Source organism: Calonectris borealis, chromosome 27 (assembly GCF_964195595.1).
Source record: "Calonectris borealis chromosome 27, bCalBor7.hap1.2, whole genome shotgun sequence".
Lineage (NCBI taxonomy): Eukaryota > Metazoa > Chordata > Aves > Procellariiformes > Procellariidae > Calonectris > Calonectris borealis.
Genome location: NC_134338.1, coordinates 4,302,882 through 4,325,135, shown reverse-complemented (window position 1 = coordinate 4,325,135; position 22,254 = coordinate 4,302,882). Strand labels below are relative to the sequence as shown.

Sequence of the window (22,254 nt, the reverse complement as noted above, 5' to 3'; positions counted from 1 at the left end):
CCCGGGAATCACGCCTGCGCGGGGCTGCAGCGCTGGTCGGCGAGCAGGAGTGTGGCTGCAGCGGCGATTTCCTAGTAAACATTTGGGAAGGGGATGGTGCAGCTTCTGGCTTCCTCCTGGCCCCAGCACCTCCATCTAACCGCGCATCGCCGATGTGAACGAGGTGTCTTCTCTTGCACGTGATGGAGAACAGCAGCGCCGGCAGTGGAGAGGAGCCGTCCCGGGAGCAGCGGGGCCGTTCCCGGATGGCAGGTAGGACCCAGATCACCCCTCGGGGGCTCGGCGGGTGGGCTGGGGGAGGCGAGGGGCTCCCCGGGGCCGGGCCGCCGGCGCAGCGAGAGGCTGACCTCCCCCTTGGCCAAGTTGTTGCAACAGCGGGGGGGAAGGTCAGGTTCCCCGCGGAGGGTGCAGGGGCTGACGTCAAAGGAAGCAGCTGGTGATTCACGGGGTCTGGGGAGCGCTGGTCTCCGGGGCCGTAACTCATCCCAGAAATGTCATTTCATCCTTGAGTGTTATCGCTGCTCGGCCGTTGCCCACCGCTCCCAGCCCTGTGGCAGATAAACCGGCCTCTGGGGAGGGTGCGGGGGCTGCCCCTCGCTCCCAGCCCCAGGCTCAGCAGCTTAATATCCTTAATATTCAGCTTTATGGAGGCTGAAAGACGGGCTGTGTTAGCGCAGGGCTCTGTGGGGCAAAAGGAGGGCTCTGCGCCGTCCGAAACACTCTCGTCCTTGCGACGTGCATAAAGCGTCCCCGGTGCTGCCCTGCCGTGCACAGCCATCCCGGGCGCCCGCCGGTCCCACGCACGTTTGTGGGTGCCGGCGGTGCCGGGAGGTCCCGCTCTGCCTGCGGGTTTGGTCTCGTGCACTGGGGCTTTAACGTGCCGCCGCAGCGCGGGTCTGCGGTGGGGTCCGGTTCCCCGGGGCAGGGACAGGCTCCCCGGTTCTTGTGTCCAGCGTTAGCTGAGGTTGGCTCCGGGTGTTCCGGGATGGTTGTGCTGTGAGCTGGTGTTATCCATTGTTATCCATCGTGATCTGTTATTATCCGTTGTTATCCGCCTTTATCCGTTGTTACCTGTCATAATTGACTGTTGTCGTTGTTAGCCATGGCCGATGATCCGTGCGGGGGCAGCCGTGCCATGGACCCCAGGTCCATGCGCAGCGGGGTTTGTCCCTGGCACAGGGATCGCCCGCAAAGCACCCTACAGCCGAGCGGGGAGGCTGTGCCTCGGTCTCCTGCCCTCACCTTGTTTCGGGAGCTGCCTGTGCCCCCCATGGCTGGACCGCGGCGGGGGGCTGGCCGGGCAGCATCGTGCCAGCGCGGTGTCTGAGCACGCGCCCGCCCATGTGCGTGCATCTGCTCGCCGGACGCCCCAGCGGCGACCCGCGGCCCCCGGCAGATGCGCGAGGAGCTGGGTCTGGCCTTGGCCCCGCGGGCCCTGCCGTAAGTGATGGCTCTTATCTCTCTGCTGACAAGCCAGCATCCTTCGGCGGGCGTATTTAAGGCCGAGCGCCCGGAGGGCCGGGGCAGAGGAGCGCTTGCCACAGAGACGCCCACCCGCAGCCCACGGCTCCTGCCCGACCAGGGAGATGCTGCCCGCGACGTTCAAGCTCTGCGCCGCCATCTCCTACCGGCACCTGCGCAACATGACGGGTGAGGGGCCGGGGGGCCGGGACGCGGGGCTGGGGGAGCCTGCGGTGGGCAGCGCTGGCAGGGCTCACAGGGCGGGAGGAGGCTGGAGCCTCCGGGGATGCTCTCGCCACCCCACACCCTGTTGCTTTCTGGGTTTCGTGTTTTACTGTCCTCCATGACCCATTGTGCCCCCAGACCTATTTCTGGGGTCCGAGGGGGACGGCTGTGCGCTATTGCTGAACGAGGAAGGTAGCTGTAGGTACCATTCCCACTGCTGCGAGGATTTTGTACTCGTACTCCATTTCCTACGGCCTTTCCTGGGCACCCGCATGATTGCTCCTCGGTATTTTTATGACTGCCGTCTGCTCCTCGCGTGCTGCGCGGCTCGGATCTGGAGCAAAGCCCGGGTGGTGTAGGAGAGCTTCTGTCCCCGAGCAGTGCAATGGCAGTCAGCTGCTCTCTGTGCCTGTAGGGACTTCAGCGAAGGTAGCAGGTAAAAGGAAGCAAGCAGGGACTTCTTCAATGTTGTATGTTTAAATTGCAAAAAAAAAGAGCAAAGCCCAGCTGGTGAGTGACGCGCTCTCTGCTCTCAGGCCTGAGAAGACAAGCCGCTGTCGCCATCAGCCAGGAGCTGAGCAAGCTCGCCTGCCGCGGCACGGGACCCAGCACATGGATTAACCAGGTTCGCAGGAGAAGCTCCTTGCTCAGTAAGTGACCAGCAGATGGGGGGGTCTGGCCCTTTCTGCCGGGTGGTGACCGTCACCGTCAGGGCTCGGGAGGGTGGTTGGAGGAAAACCTGCTCAGGGGTCGCCTGTGCTTTTGCTAAACAAACGGCAAAGGCAGGCAAGCAGTGGGAATTGAGTTTACTTCCCCAGCCCCTGGGCACAGAGAAGTGTATTTGATGTAGATAAAGCTTGTCTGGTATTACGATGTGTTAGTCAACTGTGCGATGTTCTTACAGTCACTCCTGCTTTTGTCTGATCCCATGCAGGCTCGAGGCTGGAGGAGAAGCCCTTCAGCGAGATGGAAATGTCCTACATCAAGCAAGGAGAGGAAGCCCTCCAGAAATCACTCAGCATCCTCGGGGACCAGGACGGCTGGAAGACAGAGACGGTGGTGGTAGGTGCTCTGCTTTGCAGCAAAATGACACGGCCCTCCTGTAAATATTTGTGATGTTAATTCTGCCTACCCCCTCCCAGGACAATGGAGACAAAGTGCTGAGCAAGGTGCTCCCGGACGTGGGCAAGGTGTTCCGACTCGAGGTGGTGGTGGACCAGCCCCTGGACGCCGTGTACAGTGAGCTGGTGGACAACATGGAGCAGATGGGAGACTGGAATCCCAACGTCGGAGAAGTCAAGGTAGGAAGCGCATGTCAGACCTGTCTCAGCCAGGGGCTCACGCACACGTGCTGCTTGTCTGGTGTCGGAAGGGCCAAAGGGTCACTTTGCCCGTCCCAGCAGGAGCACGGGGATTTCTCCACCCGTTCTTCGGGAAATGAGAAGCCAGACTTTGTCTTGTCCGCTTCCTACTGCAGAGGTGGAGCTCGTTCTGCAGTCGTCACATTGCTGCTGCAGCAGAAGTGAGTCTGTAACAGCTTGTCAGCGGATGGAGGGTTGTCTGTTACTTATTCGGTAGGGAATGCGCTTTGCAAGGCCAGCTCCGTTGTTAAATTTGTACTGTTACCAGAGGAGAAATAGCACTGTACTCCAACGTGATAGCTATTCCACAGCTTGTCTGGAGTAAGAGAAACACCTTCCCTTTTCAGGTGTTGAAAACTAATGTTCTGTATTCTGGGATAAAGCACATATTTGCAATTTTTCTCACTATAAGCACTCAGTAATCAAAGCTAGCTTTTAACTATGTTTGCAGTAAATACCTCACATTAACATTTTAATTCTAAACTGTCCAGATTCTCCAGAAGATTGGAAAGGACACAGTGATCACCCACGAGAAGGCAGCCACTACCCCTGGTAACATTGTCGGACCACGGGACTTCGTGAGCGTCCGGTGCTCTAAGAGACGTGGCTCCACCTGCGTCCTGGCCGGCATGTCCACAAAATACGGAGCTATGCCAGAACAGGAAGGATTTATAAGGTAATCGCCTTTTGCGTTCACTTACGGGGTGTTTAATGAGTCAGATTCACTGAGTATGGGCTCAGCGTCACTAGGTTTGTCTCGGTAGAGGCACTGCACTTCAGTGCTTCAGCACAGCTGTAATTTTGAGGCCAAGTCAGGCGTTGCTTTCCAACACGTGCGCTCCCGTCCTCTTACAGAGCCGAGAACGGTCCCACATGTATGATCCTGCGCCCGCTGCCCGGCAGTCCTTCGCAAACCAAGCTAACGTGGCTTCTCAGCATTGACCTGAAGGTAAGTTTTGCGGCAAGCATTTCGACGGAGAAGCAGGATTTGCATTTGAGGCACGTTCCGCTCACGGGCTGTATCTGCTCCTCTCCAGGGCTGGCTGCCGAAGACCATCATCAACCAGGTTCTGTCCCAAACGCAGGTCGACTTTGCCAACCACCTTCGGGAGCGCCTGGCCCGGACGGCGGCCGTCAGCTGCTGACCGCACAGCCTGCTGGTGTAGTGCTTTGTTCAGGGGGAGAGCAGGGAATCTTCTGATGGCGCAAGCCAGACACAATTTAATTGCAGCCTGTGCTAATAAGCCAAGGCCTTTAACAGGAGGTGCCACTAATTAATACAGTTTAATAAATAAATAAAGCTTTATTATTGAAACTAATTAGTTAGGGAGGTCGCAGGGGCCTGACTGGGCCAGCGCATAGTCATTGTGCAAATGCAGGACCAAAAATTTGAGTTAAAAAGTCCTGCATTTGCTCCACTGAGCATGTGCTAGCCCAGTCAGGCCCCTAACTAGTTAGTTTCAATAAATAAATAAAGCTTTAATTAGTGGTGTCTACTATTAAAGGCCTTGGCTAATTAGTTACTAGGGAGGTCCCAGACACCTGACTGGAAAGGCAAAGGACCAGCACATGCTCTGTGGGGCAAATGCAGGATGGACTTAACCTCAAATTTTACTCCCCTCTTTCCCCCAAAACACAAACACAGCACGCACTTACCTAAAAATTTTATTCCCCTCTCTCCCCAGTGAAGCAGCTAATTTATTTTTCCTGTACAGACACACACAGAGTATCAAATTATTTATTCATTCAAAGCTCTGCAATGATGATCATATACAGGGCCTCCTGCCAAACTTGTCAATGCAGTGAGCAGATCTTCAGCTTGAGACATCTCTAAAGTGTAGCTACTTTGAGTTTAAATCTCATTCATAACAAGTCACAAGACAAAAAAAGAAACCAGCAAAAGTAAGAGTTAAAGCCTTTATTTTTAAACTGGTTTCCAGTTTGTGGGGAAAAAAAAAATACAGTTTGGACAGAAGCCCAAATTTCAGTCTTACATGCAGTAGTCTTGTTACAACACAATCCTCCCGGCTGGAAGCTGTTGTTTACAACTAGCCAAACCCAGCTGAGCAGGAGTGTCAGTGTTGCTTCTGCAAGTGTACACACAGCAGGTAGGTCCCGCTACAGCCTGCTCTCATTGAACAAGGGACTGTTACAACCCAGGTACATCACATGAGAAGTTACCCCAACACAAGACTTGCTTCTTCAGCTAGCTACACTGTGAAAGTTACTGAAGACTCCAAGAGATGCCCACAAATAGCACAATACATACCAGAACTGCATTCACTTAGACTCCAGCATAGTGGTAGAGCGTGAATCTTCAGCAGGTAACAAATATACATAACGCCTGCCATCAAGAGCTGCGTTGGCTTCAGCTTGTTTGCTCGTTGGCTGATCGCTCGGAGTGATGCATGTTCCTCTATAATAAAACCACTTGACTGGATACCCACTGTGTGATTTTTGTTAACACCACACCGCCTACTTTGTTTATGGCTCCCAGGGTGGACTTCGTCTTCCATCAACTTCTGTCTCGACGTGATACAGCACATCTGCCAGCGTGTGCTCTACAACAGCACCCCAGCCCATGTCACTCATCTGCAAAGGGAACGAAAGACAGTTCGCTCGAGTCATGAGGTACAGGCTCGGGACAAAGCGTGACAGCAACGTTCCAGGACTGTTTCCCTCCTGAAAACAGAGTTCCCAAGTGCTTCCTTGAACAAGAATTCAGCCCTCTTACTGATGAAAGAGGCTAACACGGGCAAGAACAGGGACTTCATAATCTGTCAAGAGCAACAAGACAGCATCTACTATTTAGTTAAAATTTAGCTAAGTTATTTGTTAGGCTATCTGTCCTTAAATATTTTTAAATACAATCCTTTTGGCTACCCTATCCAAGTACAAAGACTGAAGAGGACAGATACAGGCTTCCGATAAATCAACTCCCACCACCACAACAAAATCTCAAACACCTTTTGTTTAAATACCGTGAGGCTATCACAAAGTGGAGGGTAAAAAGCTTCAGTTATTGCTTACCGGGCGGTAAGTGATATCTCTAGGTGGATACTTGAAATATGGCCCAAAGTTTATAGAAACCTGCGGAAGACACATTAGATCAAAAAAGAGCCAGGCAAATTTCTTTAGTCTTCAGTCCTCATCCCCTCCTACTCCCGAGCCTACCTGCACCCTGTGCAAGACCACATGAACAAACATCCTTGGCATGAGAGCGTTCGTTCAGCAGTTTGATAAAGTTACATCACATGAGTGAACAGCAGCATTGTTCCAGAGTTGCTTCAGTAAAACATTTCCCATCTTTCCTCTTCACTTGCTTGACATGCTCCCAGAGTGCCTACACTCTTATGCATTACTAAAACTATGATGGACTTAGGAATTATCTTTCAAAAGATATGTTACTTACCGTGCAGCCTTTGTACAAAGAAATAGCAGGAAAATACACTCCTTCAAAGATGTCTTTAAAGGCAACTCCTTGGCTGGCACCATTCTTGAAGAATATTATCTGAAAAGAAAAATTAAGAGTTTTTTTTCCATTGATACTAACTTTCATGACCTTACTTGTGAACTACAAAGCAATCCTCAAGATGCAGCTTAACCTACGCTCTGTTCCCCTTTACCTGATGCCAGACAATTACTTAAGTGACAGCAATAACATTACAAGCAAGGGGCGCAGCTGGTTTGCTAGTTCACGTTTATTGTTGCTTTAATAAAAGCATTCTTGTTTTTGATGAAGAACTAATGATTGGCCTCCCTTCGTGCTCATTAAATGCAAGCGATTAATACACACAATAAGCCAGTCTCAGCAGGCTCTCCACTCTTCCTGAAGTTCTGCATCCTCCACCTACCAACGCTTCACTTACCTGGCTTCCGGATGCTTGCTTTAGGCTCTTCTCTGCTTTGTCCACAAAGTCCTTCTCTTCAAAGTACAAGTAGCTTTTGAATTTGATCAAAGCCTGAAATATTAGAAAACAACCACTTCATAAGTAAGCCAGGAAAACTGTTACCTTTAGTGACATATTAAAGAACAGCAGTCCTACAGGAGCCCTGCTCTGGGATAGGCGTGCCTGTTGTGTCGAGTACCCGTGAAGAGTGATTCACACATCTCAAATATTTGAGAACCAGGAGGGGAAGAGAAGACAAAACGAGATGTGGGCAATCTCGTTCAGGAGTCCATGCAGAGCCTTCCCTTGCAGAACCTCTGGGTGGCTCTGGGTATTTTGTTTTCTTGCGATCAACGCTTTGGACCTCTCTGCTGCGAGCCACAGTGGTACCCAGAGGTAGGATGGAAAGGATGCACTCAGAGGGGGCAAAAGTGAGGCTAGAGCAACGTGTTTTCCACTTGTCCACCTAGCGAACACTTAATCCAATAGTGAACTCCACACCTCACCTTATCTTTGTAAGTGTCAGGCAGTGATTTGGCAGTCTCAGTATCTTCTGGAAGACTGATGTAAAATCCCAGTATATCACCCTGTCCATAGCCAGATGAATAGTGTTTCCCTATCGACTGGTGAAACTTTGTTCCCTTTTTGCTGCGCCAGGAGTAACTGAACTTGTCATATCCCAGAGGCGCCTGGAGGTTCCCTGCGGAAACCAACGTTTCTTCATGAACATACGCAGTGTAGCAGGAGCACCTCTGTGTGTCCCACCTCAAGTTTTGGAACAGTAATTACATTCTGTTAACAAATACGACTGCCGTTAGTACAAATGCATTGACTAGAGTGTTAGGCAAGGCCAAGCATGCAATAGCATAAAGGATCCACCCCTACTGCAGTTCTCCACAGTTTAGATCACGTGCAGAAAGAGTTTCCCCTTAAGAAAAGTAGTGAAGAAGCGGGCAAGCTGAACATGACTTACCCTCCTTAGGTCTAAACTACTGGGGAAAGAAATAGAGGAACCGGTTGGAATCCACTGCTAAAAAATACCTGGTAAAATTATTTACCTAATGGCTGTGACCAGCCTAATCTGGCAGCTGTGTCTGGAGGCATCTCATCCATGGATATTTCAAAGTACCACGCTCCTTTCCGCACCCCATGTGAGGCTCGTACCATTGAATAGCCCTTCTCGCCGATAACAGTCAGTCTGTCATCAGAAATCTTTAACTGAGGAGCTGCGGTAGATGAGAGAAGATACGAGCGGTTCATTTGTGATTTCTAATGTGCGGCGATGTCAAAAGGCAAGTGAACATACAGAAGTGGATTCAACGTTTGCACCTCTTAAAGCAATTACGTCTGAACGTCAATAACCGGTAACGTGAGGTTACAGAAGATGGCCCCTCATAAGAGGAGCTGGCTATACAACTTGCATATGATTAGCAAGCTTTGTACCTCGGTCGTGCAGTGCTAGGAGGACTCGTTCATACAGGCAGGCTCTGTAGAGGTCCCCAGGAATAGGCTTTCCTGCCCAACAGTCTAGCTCCAATTTTTCTGGGTCAGGTGCGTGGGGGTCAGGCTCAGCCAAGATGTAACGATATCCATCTTTATTAAAGGGGTGTTCCAAAGGATAACCGTGGGGTGGTAAGCGCTGAGCAGAAAACAACGGGTCACTGTGAAACACAAAAACTACAGGTTGGCATCTCACGGTGGCTATGGTTCAGTCACAAGTCAACCCAGGACAACCTCTTACAGAGCTGCACCTGCAGTGCTCACGGCCTGCACGCCACTTTGCTTCCAAGAGTCTGTGTGAAATGAGCGTACGCTCATCTACAAAATGAGCGTATACCCATCTATTTCAAATAGTTTCTATCAATAACATCACAGGGTTATGGCATGATTCCCCATAAATCTACCAAGGGCAGAGACAGGCGGGAGGCAGCTTAAGGCATCAAAAGTAAAGCTGTCCCTCTGTACAACACCTCGCTATAGATGCTCATTACTGTGCCACCGCGTCGTCTTTCCTCTTACCTTCTGGTTTTCTTGGCTGTTCCCGTGGTCCCTCCATCTTGCTGCTTGCGCTTCGCTCCCCGTCCCTTCCCACTGCCTCCGGCAGCAATTCCCCCTTAACACATAAAACAGCGGCATATTAAACAGCTGGTGATATCAGAGAGAGCCCGTGAGCATGGAATCTCCACAAACAGAAAGGGGCAGAAGCAGCCAAATCAAAATCGGTTCATGAGCTCAGGTACCTTCTTCCACAGTTGTATGTGAAACAGACTTTGTTGGAAATGAGCACAGCAAAATCCGTAACTTTTATGTAGCTTCTAGTCAACTTTTGAAATGTCTAAATTTAGAGTAGAAGCAAAGTGAGATTTATTAACAAAATGAGCTCAACTCAAGCTTTTAACGTGAGAATTAAGAATCTTTCTGTCATCAAGAGATCTACAGACAGCAGCATCAGGATCCACTTCAAAAGCGTTATTATTTCCTTTCATGGAGATTCCAGCCACAGCTCAAATTTATTTCCACAAAAGCAGCAGAAAACCCAACCTACAGCACACACTATCTGATTTTAAGTAAAGTCATCATCCCAGCGACACACTATGCTGGAGGAACACTCTGACACCAATAAGCACTTAACATTAAATTTCCATCTATAAAATAAAATACACCTAAGCTGAGGAAAAATGAAAAGCAATAGAGGTGTTTCTCTTCAGTATTACCAAAATTAGTACCTCGATTGAACAGTGTATCATTTCGTATTATGGCACCCAATTTTTACTCATAAATAAAACTATAGTATAGGAAAAGCTACATGTCAAATGTAATCAAACTAATAACAGCATAACGTTTTAATACATTAAATTGTATCGGCATTTTATCATTAGACTATTTTGAAAAAGATCACTGTTGATTTACAAGGAAAACTACAGATTTTTACGTACTGTAGATAAACACCTTTATGAAACGCATACTGTGTCGTCACTAAAAATATAGTCAGCTTTTAAATTATCAGCATTCCCCTTACGGTGTCAGGGATTCAAACCATTGAAGAAATACCATATTCTGCACAAACATGACATGATCTCAACTGCACTTGCTAGTTTTAGTGCAGATAAACATTTAGGCTCTCCAGTTTGTCATCACTTATTTGCCTAAACAATCACAATATCATACCAGCTCACAGATTCAGACCACTTATTTAGCATTAGGATTTAAAACTACAACAGTATCAAGTCAAATCATACAAAGTAAAAATAAATATAAAAGTGAAAATAAAACTTTAAACCAGTCAAGTGGGGCAGAATATGATAATTAAAAGCTTCTAACTGCTGAAGATTAAAAAGTGAAATTGTTTTGTATTAAAGTATTGCAAGCACATCAGGGCACGCTTTTGATTTTTAATTGACTTTAGCTTCTAAGATAATTGAGCAAAAAAGCTTTGCAAACAATAATACTTAAGTTTTAGAAGCTGAAAGGTAAATATTCACCTCCCAAAGAGGCTCCACCTGTAAGAACAGAAGTGGCACCACATATTTGTCAATCCTCCAGAAATTAAATAAAAAACAACCAGTGCATGAAATGGAGACAAGGCAGCCTTAGATATCTACAACCCTGTTTTAAAAAGCCCCAAACACCTCCTGTTAGGTACTATTTGAATGTGTTTAACATAGAACGGTGTAGCCTCGCACACAAAGAAATCTCATCGGCAGTTAATATTTCTCCAGTAAGATTACTATAAGTAATCTCAGCAAGCTAGGCAAAGTTGTTAGTACAACTGTCATTCCGCAAAAAGGAACAACAGTAAAATGCAAGCGGTGACTGTAAGGAATAACACATTCTTTCCTCAACTACTTTCAAATCTCAGAGTGAGGGAAACAGGAAATCTGAATAATACAAGTAGGTAAATTAAAATCATTATGGAAGAAAACTGACAAGCTCAGCTTTCTTGCAAGCATCTTGATTTAGCTGGCCGCCATGAAGAAAAAAGTTGAGCCTTCACGAGAAGGTAAAATTAATCCATCTCTACAGAAAGGCACGGTAAGACTGGCTGAACACGTTTTGAACATAATAAGCGTAACCTCAGTTCACATGACAGGTTTAACTCCAGCATCTCAACTGATGTAACTGCACAGGCGCCCAGCTATAGGACTGGGAAAATACAGCTTAGTCCTAAATATTCAAAAACCGACTGATTAAAGAACTTGCCATTTAAGCTTCCGCTTGTGGATACAGCATTGTTCTGTTTCTGGTTATCATACGCAGGACCAATATTGGCAAGATCCTGAAAGAGAAAAAAAAAACCCTGATGTATAGACTCGGTCAAACTTACCACTCAGAGCCTGAACACGGCTCTTCCAGGTGCTTGGCACAACACAGGCTCACAGCGTGACTTGGCTAAGTTTTGCTCATTTGACTCAGCAAAAAGAACCCCCGCCCCTTCCTCCCAACTCCCCACGGCACACTTTCCTTCCATCTCTAATTACGTACTTGGTCTAGAAGTCCAAACTTGGGGTAGTCTTCTTCTGGGTCTTTACTCCCTGGGTCCGGGTGCTCTTTCACCAAGAATACATCTCTTTCTTTACACTAAAATAGAGGAGGAGTTTAAGTTACACAGGGTAAGATCATATCCAGTTCATTAAGGAGTGTTTAAATCATAGTATTTACTATTAGTATGTAGTATGTATATCAACTACATAAAAAGCCTTAGAATCTTCACCATTTAGCTCTAAGTCCAGACCTCAGCAAACGCGACAGCAGACAACTGTACCATTTGCAGAAAATCCTCCACGAATTTAACTCTGAACACTTACCATAGTTTTGACAATATTATTAGGCCAAGTCATTTTCCCAGGTCTCTGTCGAGTTGTCATGCACTCCCAGTATTTATCAATAAATGGGATAATATCCTGTAAAAAAAAAAAAAAAAAAAAAATTGAGTCTTAACAGTGTGGGTCTGAAAGTCTCGCTGCCAGTATTTGGTTGAACTTGCTCTTCACTGAAATCATAGCTTACGTAAACCCGTGATGATTTTTATAACAGCCATACCTTATCTTTTGAGAACATAGTTTTCGGGTGCTCATCTTGTGTCCTTGACTGCCACGTTAAGTTGGCCAGAGCACTAAGGCACATTTCCTTGAGATCTTAAAAACAAAAGTACACCAGAGCTAGAATTACACTTCATGGGGAAGATGAAACATACACCCATGTACACGACGATTACTAACCACACAACATCCATGCTATCTTGAAAAACAGTAAAACCCTCACAAGTTCTGTCCTAACTCAGCAGCCCTCACTAAACAGAAGATTTTCACCATCTTAATAAGTTAGTAGCAAAATGGCAAAACATTTTTAGGAAAAGCTGCACATGCTGGTTGGTAATACGGGATCTTTTGGTCATTTTTGAAAAGTTTCAGCAGAACCCTCCCACCAACTTTAGATAAAAGGAAGCCTCCAGGATTATCTTGCACAAAATTTCAATGAGTGTGCTTTTACACTTACTTGCTTGTTTTCTTAAGAAGTATGTGTTCCCACTGTGATGGCAAACATTGCAATGGAAACTGTAGTTGGTCATGAAAGGCAGACATGATCTGGAAAAGAGCACGCTGATTTGTAAGTTCTGGTGTACGCCTTACTTACTACAGCAGGTTAAGAAATCAATTATTCTTTACTACATCGGATTAAGAAATTAATTATTCCAAGTTAACAAATTAATTTCTCTCTCTCTCTCCAAAACTAGAAACACCTTAGAGGTTCAATGGTATTTTCATCAAGTTAGGTTTATCATGGGCATCAAGAAAAGCCATAAAGCTTTTGAGAAAAATGTAAGCAAGGTATGTGTCATCTTCTTGTTTTAGAGAAGTCCTGAAATTCATTCAGTAAAATAAAAGACAACAACCCAGAAGCTCTGGACAAGGAGCTCCATCTGAGTCAATTAATTTTAATTGGAAGTCTAGAGTACTTTTTAGGGACAAAATACAACCAAAAAAGTTAAGTTTTTAACAAGTCTAAGGTCAGTCCCACACAGGTTCTAGAAAGAAAGCTGAATTTACTTTTAACTTACAGGAAGATTTTACTTTTTGTTCACGCCAATTGAAAACGTCTGTTGAAGCCGCCTCTGCTTTTCAAATAACGTTTACAGGCCTCTAAGGCACTAGGTCCAAGGGTGGCTCCGACAGTCCCGAGGTCTGGACAAATATTGTTTAAAGTTGAAATGAATGAACATAAACACTTCCTGCTGTGTTGGGCAAAGCTTTTGTTATTTACATAACATACTGGTTTCCAAGCGTCCAAGGACCCAGACAGGGTCCTGGTCCTTGGGAATTTACACTCTAAATACTTCCATTTTTGCTAACCCAAGTTTCATGCCCAGCATTAAGCAGAGCTTACGTACGTGGTATCAATGCCAAACGTGTCTGCTGTGAACCACTTTGTACAAATTCCACACTGCAGCTCTATCTCTCCAAGCTGCCGCCCGTTCTCTTCATCCACTGAGCCTGCCTGAGCATCCAAGACTTCGGAGTTGTCCCCAGCAGCTTCCTAGAACCAGAGCAGATCGGCAAACTTGGACTGGCTTAAAGATTGACTGAATCAGACAGGAAAGAAGTTTTGTGCAATAACCTGTCAAGACAGGACAATTCAGAGGGAATAAATTTTTTCTTCCCCTAATACACAGCCATGCTGTGAGTGAGCTGTGAATTTTGTAGATTCAGTGAGTTAGAACTTGTCAGATGTGTAAGGATTTAATTTCCAAAACAATTCTTTAAAGAACTAAAACTGAAGCTAGCAGGATGGAAAGTCCTTCTCAACTGAACCACAGGAATGTGTTCAGGTTTTTTTTTAATAACTACCTTCTCACCTTCTATGTCTTCATCTTACCCCTGCCTCAGTAATCTTGGAAAACTGAGGATACTTATTAGTCCTAACACGTCAGGCATTGCCAGACATCTATTTGTTAAATACAAATATTTTATCTTCTGAAAAAAAAAAATTCTTTTCCTGCGCCACGTACAACCCATGGCTATCTTATGCCTTTGCATCTCCCCTGTCATCTGCGCAAAGATCACTACCAAATAAGAATCCTTTGGGAAAATGTGCTGGGGCGGCGGGGGAAGACAACCCACGAATGGGAGAAGGGAGAGGATTAGCAGTCTGGTGAACGGCTATCCCAAGGACCTCAGCCTGCAACGACCCACAAGAGGGAAGGACAACTTCCAAGTCCAGGACCCCCAGCTCTCCCAGGCCCGCACAGACTCCACCATCAGGGCTGCTCTGCAAATTGTGGCGCCCGGCGGCCAGGCAGCACCCTCACCAGGAGGCCGCACGTTCAGCTTGGGGCGCTCCCACGTTCTCTCCCCGTCCGCAGAGCTCACCCCCGTGGACTGGGCTTCTCCCAGCCAGCCCCGGCTGCCCGCAGCCACCTACCAGGGGGTCCTTTCCGTTGGCGGACTCTGTCTCCAGAGCTGCGCTGACATCGACCAGGGCGGCATCCCCCCTGCGAGAGCAGAAATGAGTCCCTGAGCCGGGCCCCCACCCCGGCCCTGCCGTAACCCTGGTGGAGCGCAGCCTGGCCCCGGGGCCCGCCGCGGACTGGGCAGCACGGGCCGCGGCCCCTGGGCCCCCCCGGAGTCGCTGGGGCAGAAGGACCACCCGGCACCCCGTGGCTTCCCGGGGGAGGGGACCCCCCGGTACCCCACCGTTTCCAGGGTAACGGGGAGAGGCCTCCCCTTAGCCCTCGCGGTTTCCAGGGCTGGGGGGGGGGGGCTTGGGCCTGCGCCGGCGGGCCGGGCCCGCGGGCAGGGAGGCGCATACCCGGTCTCGGCGTCGGTAGCGCCCGGTTCGGGCGGGGCCGGAGGCTCGGCGGCGGGAGGGTCCGGGGCGGGCTCCGCGCCCTCGGGCGCAGGAGCAACAATCCCGGCCACGGCCGCCGCTGGCGCCGCCGCCATTTTCCCCCACCGCCCCGCTCTCGCGAGAAGGCGCCGCGCGTCGCTCTCGCGAGACTCCCCGCTTTAAAGGGCAATGGTCCCCGGTGGGGCCCATCGCGGTCGGGCGGCGCCGTGGCGCCACCTGGCGGCGGCCGCCGGGAAGGACACGGCGGGGAGGGGGCAGCCGTGGCGTCACCCTGCTCCGCCGTGACGTCACCCAGCCAAAGCCTGGGAGCTAGGTGCGGAGCTGACTCGGGGGTAGTAAAGCCCACGTCAGCACACGTCCCCGCTGGGAGCCGGTGCCAGGCCCCCGGTGCCCCGCAGGGTGAGGGGATGCCGCCAGCAGCGCCCGTGGGCTCCTCTCTGCCACCGGCCCCACGCCGCGGGGTCCCGCGTGAAGATTTAGCGCGTTTCCCCCCGGAAAGGAGGAGCGAAACCCTCTCGCTGGGTGGGCCGGCGGAGGCGGGGACCCCCCGCTCGGCTCCTCACGCCTCGGGGGCCGGGCGCGGCGGGGCCGGGGGCGAGGCGCAGCCCAGTGTCGCTCTGCCGCTCCCGCTCGCTCTGCAGCGTTAAAGGCAGAAGGGTCCACCCGTCGCATCCCTCTGCTTGGCCCAGCAGCACCCATCGGGTCCCCCCGAGGCTGGTCCTCGGGCAAAGCCCACCCAAGCAGGGCGCCGTTCCCCCTGCGCTGCCCGGCTGGCATCCCCCACCCCGCCCCGCACCCAGCGGGACGATCCCCACTATCCCGTCCTGCACCCTGAGCCCTCAGCGGGGAGGGGCGGCGGGTGCTCAGCACCCTCTGCCCTGGTCCTGCTCCGGATGGCTCCTGGACGGGGCTGGGGGAGTGACGGGGACGATGCCCACGGGTACCCCCGGTCCTGGTCCCTTCTCCAAGGAGCAGGACAGGATTGCTGTGGGAGGTGCTGGGGCCACCCGTCCCCACGGGTCCCAGGCAGTGCAGGGTGCTGGGGACAGCAGTGTCCCCACACAGCGAGAGGGCGGCCGCACCCCCGGCAGGGCAGCGCCGGAGAGAGCTGGAGGTGGGGACGAGCCCAGGAGGGATGGAGGGACGGGGAGGAGGAGAAGAAGAGATGGAGGGATGGGGCAGGGATGGATAGGGCTGGAGGCAGGGAGGGAAGGATGGGGAGAAGGAGGTAGGACGAAAGGGAGGAACGGAGGAGATGGAAATGGGGAGGAATGGTCGGGGGCAGATGGGCCGTGGAGGGGAGGGAGGATGGAGACAGGGACGGAGGGAGGGAGGGATGGAGCCGGGGACGGAGGGATGGAAAGAGGGACGGGGAGAAGAGGGGAGGGCGGGCGGGAGGGGGCTGCCGGGGCCGCGGGGAGGGGGCCGGGGCCGCCCGGGGCGGTGCTCGGGGCTGCTGTACAAATAGGGCGGCTGCGGGCGGCCCCTGCAGCCATGCGGGCCCCGCTCCGCTCCGCGCCCGCGCTGGCGCTCTGCGCCCTCGCCCTGCTCCGCCTGGGCTGCGCACCCACCCGCGCACCGACCCACGCACCGACCCGCGCCGCGCCCCGCGCCCCGCCGCGCTGCCCCCCGCTGATGCTGCAGCTGCTCCGCTCCCCTCCCGCCCCGCTCCGCGCCTCCGCCGCCGCTGCCCTCAGCCTCTCCCCGCATGGTGAGTGGGGCCGCGGCCCCGGGCATGCCTGTCCTGGGACCGGCACTGGCCCCGAGCATCCCTGTTCCCAGGACCCGCACTGTCCCCGGGACCCGCACCATCCCCACGCATCCCTGTCCTGGGACCGGGACTGTCCCCAAGCATCCCTGTCCAGGGACTCAGACGGTCCCCGAGCATCCTTCTCCCCGGGGCTGGCACTGTCCGGTGCTCTTGCTGCCTCTCGGGGCTCGGGGTGGATCTGGCTGCTTTCCCCTGACCCTCGGGCTCCTGCGGAGGGACCGTGCCCCTGCAGCACGCGAGGGCACCGTCCCCTCCGGCGCTGGCACAGCCGGCGGTCCCCTCACCATGCCCCTTGGGTTTCAGGCTCCCTGCAGAACGGCTCCCGCTGGGCGCTCTCCTTCGACATGTCCTCCCTCTCCAGCAGCCAGGAGGTGAATCTGGCCGAGCTCCGTGTCCGCCTGCCCGGCCTCTCCCCAGCCCACAGCGTCTCCCTGGACATCTACCACAGCCGGCGGACAAGGTGCCGGGGCAGCGGGACCTGCGCCCACCAGCTCCTCCTGGGCACCGTGGCTGGCAGCCCCTCTTCCACCCAGGCCTCTTGGAAAGTCTTTGAGGTCACCAGCCTGCTCCGGTCCTGGCTCCACCAAGCCGTGGCCCCTGGGCACCGCAGTCCCACGAGAAGGGAGCGGTGGGAGGTGAGTGGGTCAGCCGCTCTGGCCACCACCGCGATGCACTTGCCCACCTCGAGCGACACTGGCCATGGGGAGCCAGCCCTGCCTCAGGACGTGACAGACAGAGTCCTGCTGCTCGTCTTCTCCAGAGACAAGTCTCCAGGAGACCACAGCCTCATCAGGACAGCAGAGACCTCCAAGCACGTCATGCGTGACAGTGGCTCCCAGGGCACGGGGACCCGCCGGCATCGCAGGAACAGGAAGGAGAAGCAAAGAATCAAAGTAAGCGACGCTGCCGCTGCCGTCCCGGGGGAGGAGGGCAGGTCCTTGTGCAGGAGGGTGGACATGATGGTGGATTTCGAGCAGACCGGCTGGGGCAGCTGGATCGTCTACCCCAAAAAGTACAACGCCTACCGCTGCGAAGGGCAGTGTCCGTCGCCTGTGGACGAGACCTTCAAGCCCACCAACCACGCCTACATACAGGTAAGAGGGGGTTGCTGCCTCCGCTCCCCCCATGCACCCCTAGCCCCGCAGCAGGGGGTGATGCTTTGCCCTTCCCGTGTGTCCCCACAGAGTTTGCTTCAGCTCTACAAGCCCAACCAGGTGCCCTGCCCCGCCTGCTCCCCGGTCAGGATGAGTCCCCTCTCCATGCTCTACTACGAGAAGGGTGAAATCGTCGTCCGCCACCACGAGGACATGATCATCGAGGAGTGCGGCTGCAACTGAGGCCAGCTCGATCCCTGCTGGGAAGGGACACATCTCTGCCCAGAAAGTGGCCCCGAGGACTGGCCACCCAACCCACGACCAACGCGCAGACCGGGGCATCACTGAGCCCCCTCCACCTCCCAATCCTGCGTGCCCCTGGGTTGGCAAAGCTCCGGCTGTACCAGGGGAGAAGGAGTGGGTGCCAGGGTGCTAGCGGCTCTGCAGCACTGCATGGCCGCAGTGCATGGACGGATCCAGGCTACGCGCGGGGAAGGCCATCAGACGCCTCGCTGCAGCACCGAGGTGGTGGGTGCCCGACAGCTCCATTTAGCCAGGAGCCGCGGTGCTGGCAGCCGGTATGTGCCGGGGCAGCCGCGGGCTGGTGCAGCTCCAAAGAGGCAGGAGCCGGGGCGCAGGGCTGGAGCCGCAGCAGCATCGCTCCCTGCCACGACACGCTGCCCACGCGATGCTCCTTGTGCCCACAGTAGGTATCGGCGGGACGCTGCAGCACCGGTGTCCGCCCACACTGAGCATCTGCACCATCGGGATTTTCAATCTCCCCCAGGGTTTAGGCATTTCTCTTAAGACTTCTATTATATTTCTATTAAACCTCTATCAGATTTCTATTCCAATTAAGCCAAGTTAATGCGTTAGCTTTAGAGTCCCCACCCGGCAGCGCCGCAGGGCTTCATCTCAGCCTGCTCCTGCCCCGAGCCGCGGGGCTGAGCAGGGCCCCGCGAGGGACGGCCCCGGGAGGAGGCGGCTGGCAGCAGGCAGGGGGGCAGCGACCTCCATCATACACATTCCTCGCCCAGGACTACGCGGGGAATGATGCAAAAGACCTGGGGCTCCCGCATCCCTCTCCAAAGCATCATTCGCTGACCGAGGGCCAGAGGGGGTTTGCACGGGGCAAGTGAGGTGCCCCTGGAAATAAGGCAGCCCCGAGGTGGGTCTCAGTGGGTCTGAGCCCCCCCCAGCCCTCCTGCCTGCCCTGAACATCTCGGCTCGTGCTGCTTTCCTCTGTAAAACCACGGCTTTGCTCAAAGCTTTTCCACCACTCGCTGGGTGGGGCGGTAGTGAAAGGGTTGTGGTTGTATAATTCATCAATAAATTATATATTTTTAAAATGCCTAGTAGATTCTGCTGATTTCCACAGCCCATTTTTGCTGTCAAACGGTCTTTCAGTGTGCAATTCCCTCCAGCTCTCTGTGGATCTGCTGCACCCAGAGGCTCTCCCTGCCCCAGGATCGTCTCCGGCTGCAGCCTGCTCCTTTACCGCCCGGCAAAACCGGCAACGCCAGGCGGTAACACTCAGAGTGAGTGGGCTGCTACCGAAACTTGCTAGAGCAAGGGGGTCCCCTCGAATGGTGCAAAAGATGCTCAACAGCTCCGTGAATGGGAAAGTTGGCGTGAGATAATGAAGAAGCTGTTCCCTCCCTGATGGGGAGCAAGCGAGGAAGCACCTGCAGGCGTTGAAGAGGAGGGCTGAGGGGATTTTCCACCTTTATTTACCCCTCGGAGATAAGGGGAAGAGCCATATTCTCTAATAGCGATGAATTTTAGCGGTCGGTGCAGGCAGCTCTCCTTTGGGGCACCCACCTGAAGGGGTGATGGGGAAGGAGAGGTCCAGCCGCAGACGATGCCTGGGGTCTCAAGTGCCCCCGGGGATGCCCATGCCCCCCTACGTGCCAGCGCTGGGGGGGACGCTCCTCCTGGGGCAGCGAGGGAGGCCGGGTCCCCAGGTTTGGCCAAACTCACCCCGTTGCAGCCCCGGCCGTGGGTCTGGGCTCCCCCGGGCTCACGGCTGCCCCCTCCCATGGCCGTGGATGGGGACACGGCACACGCATGGGGACCCACTGCTGGCCCCCGGCTACGGCCAGCACGGCAGAGGGGACGAGTGGGACCACAAGCGCTGGGGGTGGCAGCGGGTGCGGCCATCCCTTTCCCTCCCCTCCTGGGACCAGCAGCCCCGACTCCACATCCCTGGCCCAGCCTGATTATCCCCAATCCACATCCCAGCCGGCGGATAAACAAAGCGTGTCTGGATTCCCCCGCGCAGACCCTCCCCTGGGCCGCTTACATATTCCGACAGCGTTTCACACTGGGACCATCCCGTCATTAGAGGGTCATTTGCAGGAGCCGGCGAGGGTGGGCGAGGGAGGCGTGGGGCTAACCCCTGGCAGGAGGCAGACGCACACAGAAATCTGGCGATCTGGGCTCCTGATGAAATAAAATTCAGGTTTTTTGCCTCTTCCTCTGCAGGTTTGCTACTCCCTCTCAAAAACTGTTGTCACACCAGCACCGAAGCCAGAGGTTTCACTCTCCCACGCTGCTCACCAGCTCCTCGCCCTCCCAGGCCCCCTGCGTCCACCAGCCTTGCTGGAAGCTGTATCTTTGCGATCTCTGCCCCTCCATCAAGCCTGTTTGAAATCGAGCAGCGGGTTCAAAAGTTGTCGTGGGGCAGGGAGAGGCAGGCAGCCGTTCCCTGGGAAAAGCTGGGTGAAAAAATAAAGGCTGAGATTCCAGGGCTGTAATGAAAACATCAAAGTGCGGACGGCGACAATAAAGCTGCACCGCCGCGCTTAGGCAAGGTATCTGCTAGCGAGCCCGGCTTTGCAAGGCTTGGGCTGTGAGCGGAGACCTGATCTCTGAGCAGAGAGCGCTCTGCCGCCTGGCCCCTCTCCTGCCCCAATACACATCAGCTGCGTGGCAGAGGGAGCCCAGACACGCAGGACAATAAAGCGGGGGGACAGCTCCAGCCCTGCCACGGGGGTCCTGCGGGCATCGCCAGGCCCCGCGCCCGGCACCTTTCCAGCGTCCGGCACGACCCTTCAGCACCCCGGGGCCAGAGCTGCTGGGACGCTGCTCGGGCGGTGGGAGAGCAGGAACGGGACACAGGGGCTTTCACCCCACTCCCGCTGCACGGACAGGGAATGGCCCGGCTGGCACGCGCGGCCAGCCCCCGCTCTCGTCTCCCCACTCAGAGATGCTCTTGTGAGCCCCACCTGGGCAGAAGGGACCGGTTTTTGCACCACTTTGTCAGTGGGAGTTTTGCTGCAGGGCAGAAACCCTACAGCGAGTGCTGAGGCAGCGGAGCAGCTCGTTACCCTCCCGAGGGTGTCGGGGAGCTGGCAGGGTCCCTGCTTTTGGACGGACTGGCTTAAGCCAAGCATCTTTACACATTGGCATGGGAAGGATGGAGCCTTCCTGATGCAGGGAAGGTTTTCTGGCAGGAAAAGCGCCCTGGCTGTAATGGGAGCGCTGCCTACCGATGCTGCAAGGCTTGGATGCAAGCAGCGACCACTCAGGGAGCACTGGAGCATGGGGCGGCCGCAGTCCAGCTGGGATCGGGACGGGGACCTGCGACCCTGCCTGCCTCCCCGCTTCCTCCACCGTGTGCGGGGCCAGACCCTGCAGCCTGCATGGTTCCTCCCGAACGCAAGCAAGAGCAGTGTCTGCTGCACCGCGCTGTACGTGCAGGGGCTGCAGGCGAGTCGCAGCCACCACCTGCCTGCGTGTGAGCTGCTGCCCGCGCCTCGGGAGGAGCACAGGCGGTCAGGGAGGGAAGATAGGCACGGTTTACTTTGGACGCGCGAGGAAAGAGTGAGTGAGGAGAGCAAACAGACCGAAGGGCTTATCAAAGGCCCGGGGTAATATTTGTACAAACGGTGGATTAAGGCATTAGCTGGGTCAGGCAAGTATTGTTCGTCCCGTGACGGGGACACGGAGCAGGACGCAGGCATGGTGGGCACTCTGCTCTGCTCGAGACGAAAAGGGGCAGGGACAGAAAATGCAACGACAAAGCCAACACTTGTCCCTCGGACCTCCCCGGAGCACCCCAGCTGTGCGAGGCAGCCACCCACGGCTGCCTCCCTTCCCACCGTGCAGCCACGCAGCAGCCCGCGCTCACCGGGGGGGCTCAGCCCGCGGCAAAAGCAGCCCCTCCGCCTGTTAGTGCCAGTGCTGGGCGAGGAACAAACCCCGGTCAAGCAGGGATCTGCCCTGGAAACGCTGAGCTGCTCCTTACATGGCTTAAGCAAGCTTGGAGCGCCAGAAACACGAATGCATGCAGGACACAGATCCCAAAATCCAGCTGAAGGATGCAGCACCGGCTGGGGGTGTGAGGGAGGGAGGTGGACTGCGAAGGACCGCAGCAGGGGATGCTGAGAGTGCACGGTCCCACGGTTGGGACAAATTGCACCAGAGCAGATGCACACAAGTGCCACGTCACTGCATCACACGTTCACAGCTTTGGTAGCGACTCGCTCTGCCCCCAGCGACTGCACTGATGTGCCCATGGCCCCGGGGCCCCGCACCGGGAAGCCAGCGGGAGCCCTGACCCTCCCGGACCCCCCCTCGCACCTGGCCGGGTGCTTCGCAGGGTG

General features: G+C 54.0%; 3 protein-coding genes across 5 annotated transcripts; 2 read left to right on the top strand and 1 right to left on the bottom strand.

The window, feature by feature from the left end:
* The first annotated feature begins 15 nt into the window (after nt 1-15).
* STAR (steroidogenic acute regulatory protein) lies at nt 16-5,487 on the top strand. The gene is made up of 8 exons (XM_075174835.1): nt 16-252; nt 1,474-1,650; nt 2,223-2,336; nt 2,621-2,748; nt 2,829-2,987; nt 3,539-3,723; nt 3,903-3,996; nt 4,085-5,487. Exons 1-8 carry the CDS (start codon nt 183-185, stop codon nt 4,190-4,192), a joined length of 1,035 nt encoding a protein of 344 aa, XP_075030936.1. The 5' UTR covers nt 16-182; the 3' UTR covers nt 4,193-5,487.
* ASH2L (ASH2 like, histone lysine methyltransferase complex subunit) lies at nt 4,951-14,914 on the bottom strand. 3 transcript variants are annotated; one of them, XM_075174834.1, is made up of 18 exons: nt 14,744-14,899; nt 14,357-14,426; nt 13,326-13,471; nt 12,996-13,119; nt 12,434-12,522; nt 11,978-12,072; nt 11,743-11,838; nt 11,420-11,515; nt 11,138-11,213; nt 10,420-10,437; nt 8,957-9,050; nt 8,381-8,598; nt 7,996-8,163; nt 7,444-7,637; nt 6,917-7,009; nt 6,460-6,558; nt 6,078-6,137; nt 4,951-5,639 (listed from the first exon to the last, which is right to left on the bottom strand). In XM_075174834.1, the coding sequence occupies exons 5-18, from the start codon at nt 12,504-12,506 to the stop codon at nt 5,532-5,534; spliced, it is 1,488 nt and encodes a 495-aa protein (XP_075030935.1). In that variant the 5' UTR covers nt 12,507-12,522; nt 12,996-13,119; nt 13,326-13,471; nt 14,357-14,426; nt 14,744-14,899; the 3' UTR covers nt 4,951-5,531. The 3 variants fall into 3 exon arrangements, with proteins under 3 accessions (XP_075030935.1, XP_075030933.1, XP_075030934.1); XM_075174832.1 differs by lacking the exon at nt 12,996-13,119 and having other exon boundaries at nt 14,744-14,914; XM_075174833.1 differs by lacking the exons at nt 10,420-10,437; nt 12,996-13,119 and having other exon boundaries at nt 14,744-14,913.
* Nucleotides 14,915-16,276: 1,362 nt separating this feature from the next.
* NODAL (nodal growth differentiation factor) lies at nt 16,277-17,890 on the top strand. The gene is made up of 3 exons (XM_075174707.1): nt 16,277-16,493; nt 16,857-17,647; nt 17,738-17,890. The coding sequence occupies exons 1-3, from the start codon at nt 16,277-16,279 to the stop codon at nt 17,888-17,890; spliced, it is 1,161 nt and encodes a 386-aa protein (XP_075030808.1).
* The last annotated feature ends 4,364 nt before the right edge of the window (nt 17,891-22,254 follow it).